Source organism: Salvia splendens, chromosome 14, assembly GCF_004379255.2.
Source record: "Salvia splendens isolate huo1 chromosome 14, SspV2, whole genome shotgun sequence".
Taxonomy (NCBI): domain Eukaryota; kingdom Viridiplantae; phylum Streptophyta; class Magnoliopsida; order Lamiales; family Lamiaceae; genus Salvia; species Salvia splendens.
In genome coordinates this window covers 15936310-15944631 of record NC_056045.1, presented here as the reverse complement: position 1 = coordinate 15944631, position 8322 = coordinate 15936310, and the positions used below count along the sequence as shown (strand labels likewise).

The window sequence follows — 8322 nt, the reverse complement described above, 5'->3', positions numbered from 1 at the left end:
AGATTGTAGTGTAACATTTCAAAAACTAAAAATTAATAAATTATTGTTTAATATAAAAATAATTGGATGAATCCACTTTAACCATTTTAGATTCTTTTAATGTATCATATATCAACTAATTAATTAAAAAGTAAGAATATAAAGAATATATAACTTTCAAATGTTAAATATATGAGTTAAGATTAGGGGAAAGGATAAATAAATATTATTCCATCATATTTCAAAAAGAGCATATTTCATTAAATGCGTGAATAACATATGCATCAGCTACATCTGTCCTTAAATATATGTATTTAATAAGCACATTAATACAATGGTAATAAAGTACATAAACAACATATGCATTTAATTAAAACTAAAATGTATTATATATAATTACCATTTCAACCCCATTATGGCATTGCCAATATATAAAAAAAATTATAAAATATGTACAATGAGTACATAAAAATAACGGATACAAATAAAATATTATGTTAATAGTTAGAATAGATAATATCATCATAAATATAAAATATGTACAATGATTACATAAAATTACCAAAAAGAAATAAAATATGATGTTGACTACCAAATGTAATGTTACTAAGAATCTAAGGTTGACTCAGAATATATTCTTAAATAATAAGATTAGGATTCAAACTTTTTAATATAATAAAATTTTAACCAGATTAGCTCGTACATTATTAAGCCTCTACCTTGCTATGGCAGATCAGAAATTCAATGGGTTGGCCCTCAATGCATATATCACCTATTCCGCAACCCTATTTTCCGTTAATTCGACTGTTCAATGATGATTTTAATTAAATAGAATATTACACAAAAATAAAATAAAATTAATTCTTCTATTTATATTCAGTATATATGTCTTGGATTTTTTATACAACAATATAATACCTAAGTTGTCCCATTTAAAATGAAATATTTTCCTTTTTTGGTATCCTATTAAAAATGAAACGCTTCCTAAAATGAAAACAAAACCCCCTCTATTTTTTCTTCTTTCTTATTTTACTCTCTCTTCATTAACTCATAAAACAACATTGGATAAAATTACATTCTCGAAGACAAAATGTTTCATATTTATTGGGAGGGAGGGAGTATTAAATAATTAAAAAAATTCAAGTACATTTCAAATTAGATCTGGTCCTTGTTGGACGCAATTGTGGTAGTATTAATTGAGCCAACTATGCCAATACCATTAAGTGCAAATGGCAAAATATGTAGGTCAATCTCTATTTTCCATTTTACAAATTATAAAGTACATAATAACATTGTTATTTATGACTATGGTGTATAGAGGATATGTAGTCTTGACTTAGGAGAAATAGTATAAATAGAAGTGAAAGAAAGGAGTAAGCCATAATCATTTAGCAAAAAAAAGATTAGAAAAAATGAGTGGCAGGAGCATGGAGTTGATGGAAGATGAGTGTATAGAGAAGATTTTTGAGAGCAAGGAGGTGCCACGGTGGCAAGATCAGCTGACATTGAGGGCTTTGGTGGTGAGCTTTATGCTGAGCATATTGTTCACCTTCATTGTGATGAAGCTCAACCTCACAACTGGGATTGTCCCCTCACTCGGTGTCTCTGTTGGCCTGCTTGGATTCCTTTTTGTCAATTCTTGGACAAAGATTCTACACAAATCTGGATTCCTCACCCTCCCATTTACAAGGCAAGAGAATACTGTCGTTCAGACATGTGTCATCGCCAGCGCCGGCATCGCCTTTAGCGGTCAGTACACCCTCTCTCTCTAAGTGATAGTATAATCGATAAAAGTACTATTTTCTCCGTCTCACTTTAGGAATCCCAGTCACTTTTTTATACTCATAAAAATAAAAATAAATAGTTAAAGTGGAGAAATGGTGTCTTAATTACTTTACAATTTCTCCACTTTACTTATTTATTATCATTTTTATAAAACGAGTGCAGAAAAGTGATTGGGACTCCTAAAGTGGGACGGAGGGAGTAGTATGTAGGGTGATAACTTTTAAAAAATGAGATTTGCCAATCATTTTAGTGTTGATACAGTTGGCATCATAAAACATATCATTCATTCCTGATCTTCAGTCAAGAAATAATATTTAAAATGAGTAAATGATATTGAGTGATATATTTCATGATGTAAACTCATATTAATGTATTCGTGAACTAAAATGAGTATGAAAAAGACCAAAAATGTTAGAAGAGAGTTCTTGGTGGGTCTTGATATGTCCTTGGTTGTACATTTGAAAGAAGTGAACTGACATTGAGTTCTTCACAAACTGATAATACTTGTTCACTAGCTTGTAGTAGTAAAATGATGCAAGTTGTTAGTTTCTTGTATAAGGTGTAACTTGTAGAAAATGACCAGGAGGCTTTGGAAGTTACCTTTTAGCCATGAGCCAAGTTGTGGCAAGACAATCTACTTCAGCTAAGAACCCTGAGAATATCAAGAATCCTTCGCTCTCGTGGATGATCGGATTCCTATTCCTCACTAGCTTTGTGGGACTCTTCTGCGTTCTGCCCCTCAGAAAGGTATGAGTTCAATTCAAGAAACATGATCTCTCTCTGTTTTTTTTGAGTTGTGATGCAAATTTTATGTCAAAATGTTTCAGATAATGATCTTGGATTTCAAGCTGATTTTTCCAAGTGGCACTGCAACTGCTCATTTGATCAATAGCTTCCACACTCCTCGAGGTGCCAAGAGAGCCAAGTGAGTTGTGACTACCCTTATTTGATTCCTTACTCTAAAGTGAATGATCTCACAACATAGTCTTGCTTGTTCACTCCAGGAAGCAAGTCAGATTCTTGGGGAAGTTCTTCTCTTTCAGCTTCTTGTGGGGTTTCTTCCAATGGTTTTTCGCTGCAACCGAAACATGTGGATTCAGCAATTTCCCCACATTTGGCCTTAAAGCCTATCAGAACAAGTCAGCAACCTCCTTGGCCATCTTACATTCATTAATTCATATAGAATTGTATTTCACTTGTGTCATTTTCACCAGGTTCTACTTCGACTTCTCTGCAACATATGTTGGCGTAGGCATGATTTGTCCCTATATTATCAACGTGTCGATGCTGCTCGGTGCAGTCCTATCATGGGGCATAATGTGGCCATTGATTGAGAAGAAGGAGGGCGATTGGTACTCGGCTCATCTTTCATCCAGCAGCCTTAATGGCTTGCAAGGATACCGGGTAACTTTTCTTGTCTTTGCTAACCAATTTTATATAAATGTGATCAGTTGTTAACTATTTGCTAATTGCTAACTGCTAAGTATGTCAACAGCTTTTGTTACGGATGTCAACACGAACCCTTGTTGACATCTATGTTATAACATAGACTGTTGACATAGTTAGTAATTAGTTGATGTACAAATGTCTTCGTGTTAACATCTATAATATAGGCGGTTGACATTGTTAGCAGTTAGCAACCTAACTAGACCTATCTTTCCCATTCTATAACTGACATATATCCTTCACATTTGTAACAGGTCTTCATTGCTATAGCTATGATTCTTGGTGATGGCCTTTACAACTTCATTAAGATCCTTAGCCGCACCTTGTTGGGGTTATACCACCAACTCCGCTCCAAAAACATCAGCTCTATCACTGGCAACGCAACAACATCTCCTCCAACACCTGCTTTATCTTGCGATGAACAAAGAAGAAACCATTTTTTTCTCGAAGACGCAGTCCCTACTTGGGTTGCCATTGTCGGGTACATCACCATTGCAGCAATCTCGTCTGCCACGATTCCTCACATATTTTACCAACTAAAATGGTACCACATTGTGTTGTTATACATCTTGGCACCCGCACTAGCCTTCTGTAACGCCTACGGAGCTGGTCTTACTAATTGGTCCATGGCAGCCGGTTATGGAAAATTGGCAATATTTATGATTGGTGCATGGGCAGGAGTGTCCCACGGTGGCGTCCTGGCAGGGCTGGCCGCGTGTGGCGTGATGATGAATATTGTATCGACCGCCTCTGACCTCACGCAGGACTTCAAGACCGGGTACCTGACCCTTGCATCTCCACGGACCATGTTTGTGAGCCAAATCATCGGTACTGCTATGGGATGCGTGATCACTCCATGCGTGTTTTGGCTCTTCTACAAGGCTTTTAATGACCTCGGACTCAGCACTTCGCCATACCCTGCGCCTTATGCACTTATGTACCGGAACATAGCAATCTTGGGCGTTGAGGGAGTTTCCTCTTTGCCCAAGCATTGCCTTACTCTGTGTTGGGTGTTTTTCATAGCGGCCTTGGCTATTAACCTAGTAAGAGATGCTGTGGGGCCAAAACGGGGGAGGTTCATTCCTATGCCTATGGCGATGGCGATCCCGTTCTACCTTGGAGGCTACTTTGCTATTGATATGTGTGTTGGGAGCTTGATTTTGTTCATTTGGGAGAAGATTGACAAGGCAAAGGCCGACGCGTTCGCGCCTGCAGTAGCTTCTGGATTGATCTGCGGAGACGGGATATGGGCCTTGCCAAGCTCACTTCTAGGTTTTGCAGGTGTAAAACCACCTATTTGCATGAAGTTTTTGTCCCAAAAAGATAATGCTAGAGTTGATGGTGTTTTATCTTCTTAGTTCAAGACAAACATTTGAGCTCATACAATAATGGAATTTAAAACTTTCTATGCTTTGGTCTTATTGGTTTGATGTTAACATTTTTCTGAAGGGATATAGCTGCTATGCTCGATCAATGTCTATAACCATATGGATGCAACACAAAATTAAGAATCACAACTAAAATAGAAGAATTACAATCAATTTGTTTACCTATCTTGCCACCTATGATATGTGGGTGTGGCCATGTGTGACACACTTGGAATTATAATTTCATATATTTGCTAATAGTTTGATTTCATTGAATAGTAGGAGTATATGTTGTACCGAATTTTAACTTTTCTTTCCTACCTAATTTTGTTGTTTTACTGTTTTGATCTTCATTAGTCATTTTTTTTTATCTTTGACGAAACAAAATAGGAGATTTCAATTTGCTATTTTCATGTTTTCTATTTCCTATATTTAATTTGTGCTAATTGTACTTTTTTAATAACGTAGATGACAATTGTACTCATCTGTCCCATTTAAAATGGCTCGTTTTCTTTTTAGAATGTCCCACTTAGAGTGAGACGTTTCTTCAAACTACATTGAGCATGCAGATTTGAATAGACATTTACTTCTTCATTCGTTTAAATCATGGCAGCAAACCCAAATTGTGAAGGGCACCATACAACCGGCAAAACAAACATGAATGAGAACAATTGTATTTATCAAATAATATCGATCAAACATCCACATTTTACCTCTCCTGCTTCTAGCTAAACTTCAATTCTTACAAGCAAAGCTCAACAGCTTTAAGGCATCTGCATATGTATTCGCAATGGCACACATTAGTGAATGACTAGCTTCAAAGGATGAGCTCTAAGTTTCGATAAGTCCAAGCTTGCATCTAACTCTTCATCTAACTCTCCAACAATGCTTCTATAGATGTAGAAAGAACAATTTGAATTATATAAACGAAAATATGATAATCAGATGCAAAACATGAGGGATATCATACATGTTATCGCCCCGGATGATGTAGAGGCCCAAAACGAGTTGTTGCACGCCTTCCTACAAATAAGAAGACTTGACGATCTAAATATTTACAACTAAAATGTACTCCCTCCGTCCCATAATAGATGTCACACTTTCCTTTTTAGTTTGTCCCATAAAAGATGTCACATTTACTTTTTTGGAAAAATCACACTAATATAAATATATTATTTTCTCTCTCCACCTAACACATAAAACATCTGCCATTTCCCAAGTTTGTCATCTATTATGGGACGGAGGGAGTACAACAATAACTTCTTGCACAATTTAACCCCATAATTATCTGTGAGGCTAATAAGATGGAATGGACAATATGTGATCTTCATCGAATGAACAAGATGTCACTCCTCCTTTGTCTCATTAACATCAAGAAAACATATCAATTACAAAGCAAAGAAGTATTTATTAAGAGATTCTTTGGCCGAGTATCTCAAGCCTTGTACTAGTTCTTCTATGAGGCCTTTGTTTCGGATTTCTAAACATCAGATAAAAAATTCAGAAACATAATGAAAACTAAATATGGTGCGTGACAAAGGCAATGATTTCAGTTAATGCAAGATTAACACTACAAAGGTTAATTTGATTGAAAACTGAAGCAAAATTGACCGAAATCGTTAGTGTCTTTAAAACGAATTGACATAGTTCCTTGAACAAAAATCATTAATTGGCAGACAACTGACAAGTAAATCAAGACTAATTAGTTAGCAAATATTCAAGCATTCAATACTTGCAGGAGAAGAGACCTTTGTGGAGTACACACGTTCATGAGACTCATCAAGAATTATGTTGGTAGCTTGATCGAAACCTTTTAGAATTCCCTGCATGCAAGGTCATATTTTCAGTAAAATATACCCTAAGTTAATTTTCTCTATTTTGGCCTAAACATGAAACTTACCACAATATTCCGCCCATCATTTGTGATAACTGAAATTGTTTCTACAATAAAAAAAGAGAATAAAAAAGTCATGACTGGTAGAGAATTAAACATGCCGAAAACACCTGCTGTGCCTAATAGGATGTTATCAACTCTTGACTAGCATAGACAAAGAGAGAGTTAAGAATGTATTAACTTTCAAAAAACATAGGACAAGCATATTCTAGAATATAATCTGAGTCAATTTAATCTTATCGTCGATAAGAAAGTCTTATCCAAAGTGAAATGGTTATACAATAGGGCAAACAAAGACTTTTGATCCACTTTTTGCTTATTTGATTATATGATTTATATCCTCTTCAATGTTAGTAAGGAAACAAACCAAAAATCCTACACAATGTTATGGCGGGAGGTATATAAAAAATTTAAATCACGAATCACCAGGATATAATACTTTCAGAAAAAAAATAATCTTTCCAAGTCTATGAAAGCAGTTGCCAAGTTCGCGGTAGATAAAACAAATGGAACTTCAAAACTATTCAGATGATAATACAATCAATACGCATAGATGGAATAAGAGATTACATACGATCAACAAGAGTCTCTAGTCCAGCTCCAGTTGCCATCTTCTGATGCTCAACAAAAACGAGCAACAAGCGAGAAAATGGCCTTTATGAGTTCTGCATCAATGCAGATCATAACAACAACTCAAATGCATGAAGCACACACTTATACACAACATTTCCCCCTTTCACTTGGAGTGACGTAGTAACAAGGAAAATCCAAAAGTCTTAAATAAATGTACATTCGGCAAAAACTGAAGCTCCAAATGATATCCAAACAAGAGTCTCCCCGTATATTTTACATCCAATTAGATGGGGTATCTGAATTCAGAAATCTTTGATAACACAAAGCTAACAATTTCTCGTCTAATTATTCCACTCACAGTCTTCACGAACCAGAAATTAAAAGTACCATTCAAAATCGGGAACCCTAGCCATGGTTCATATAATTGACAGTACTTAATAGAGAAAATGTAAAAATGCGTATCAATCCAAAAAGTTAACAAATGAGAGCAAAGGCAATACATCGTTCCAACTTCCAACACCAAACGAAAAGAATTTTACAATAGCTTCGTTAATTTATCAGCATTTTACCTCGAGCCCCTGAGAAAATAGAAGGCAAGTGAAAATGAAAGTAGCAATCAGCGGCAGCCGATGGAATGGACTGGCAGGTTTGAGCAGCGAAAAGAGCAGCTACTTTCTGAGGCTTCGGGGCGGCGGCGGCGCTGAGGCCTGTGGTGGATGCGGCAGAGTTCACGTTATATGTTATGAGAGGCCACTTAAAGTTAACCCATTGCTTATTTAAAAACTATCGATTTCATTAATTTAACCTTTTCAATTTCTTTTATGTCAGGATAACATTTTCATTTTTAATATAATTAAAATACATATAGTAAAATGTTAAAAAGTTACATTGGTATATAAAGGGGTTTGATGTATTGGTGACTTTTCTTAACTTGCTAACTTATCAACACAGTATATTAAAAATGTCAATACGATCACATTAAAATATTAACACATATTTGTGTTGACGTTGACATTGACATTTAAATATTAATGTCAACATAATGTATTAAATAACAACTTAAGTTTATGTTGATATTTCATTATCATTGTGTTAATATTTTTAATACACTACGTTGATAAGTTAACACGTTAACAATTTAAGAAAAGTTAGCAACAGATCACACTGTGCTATACAAATATTCATGTTTTTCTATTTTGACTCATAAATTGAAATTAGCACTATCTATTTATTTTTGGTGAATTTTGTACAAGACTATTTTTTTGGACTACATTTTAG

General features: G+C 35.1%; 2 protein-coding genes across 2 annotated transcripts; one reads left to right on the top strand and one right to left on the bottom strand.

Annotated features, from left to right (window-relative positions):
- Nucleotides 1-1391: 1391 nt before the first annotated feature.
- On the top strand, nt 1392-4568 carry LOC121764247 (probable metal-nicotianamine transporter YSL7). The gene is made up of 6 exons (XM_042160300.1): nt 1392-1728; nt 2348-2511; nt 2592-2689; nt 2769-2903; nt 2979-3168; nt 3465-4568. The coding sequence occupies exons 1-6, from the start codon at nt 1392-1394 to the stop codon at nt 4566-4568; spliced, it is 2028 nt and encodes a 675-aa protein (XP_042016234.1).
- A 658-nt stretch (nt 4569-5226) lies between these two features.
- Nucleotides 5227-7803, bottom strand: LOC121765777 (sm-like protein LSM8). The gene is made up of 6 exons (XM_042162005.1): nt 7614-7803; nt 7046-7136; nt 6478-6518; nt 6326-6400; nt 5548-5600; nt 5227-5468 (listed from the first exon to the last, which is right to left on the bottom strand). The coding sequence occupies exons 2-6, from the start codon at nt 7080-7082 to the stop codon at nt 5378-5380; spliced, it is 297 nt and encodes a 98-aa protein (XP_042017939.1). The 5' UTR covers nt 7083-7136; nt 7614-7803; the 3' UTR covers nt 5227-5377.
- Nucleotides 7804-8322: the final 519 nt, after the last annotated feature.

Coding starts and splice junctions, on each gene's coding strand:
- LOC121765777 (XM_042162005.1), bottom strand. CDS start 7,082: ATGGCAACTGGAGCTGGACTAGAGACTCTTGTTGATC. Junction 6,401..6,477: donor ATGATGGGCGGAATATTGTG/GTAAGTTTCATG, acceptor CCTTGCATGCAG/GGAATTCTAAAAGGTTTCGA. Junction 5,601..6,325: donor AACGTGTGTACTCCACAAAG/GTCTCTTCTCCT, acceptor TCTTATTTGTAG/GAAGGCGTGCAACAACTCGT.
- LOC121764247 (XM_042160300.1), top strand. CDS start 1,392: ATGAGTGGCAGGAGCATGGAGTTGATGGAAGATGAGTGTATAGAGAAG. Junction 1,729..2,347: donor CGCCGGCATCGCCTTTAGCG/GTCAGTACACCC, acceptor GAAAATGACCAG/GAGGCTTTGGAAGTTACCTT. Junction 3,169..3,464: donor ATGGCTTGCAAGGATACCGG/GTAACTTTTCTT, acceptor CATTTGTAACAG/GTCTTCATTGCTATAGCTAT.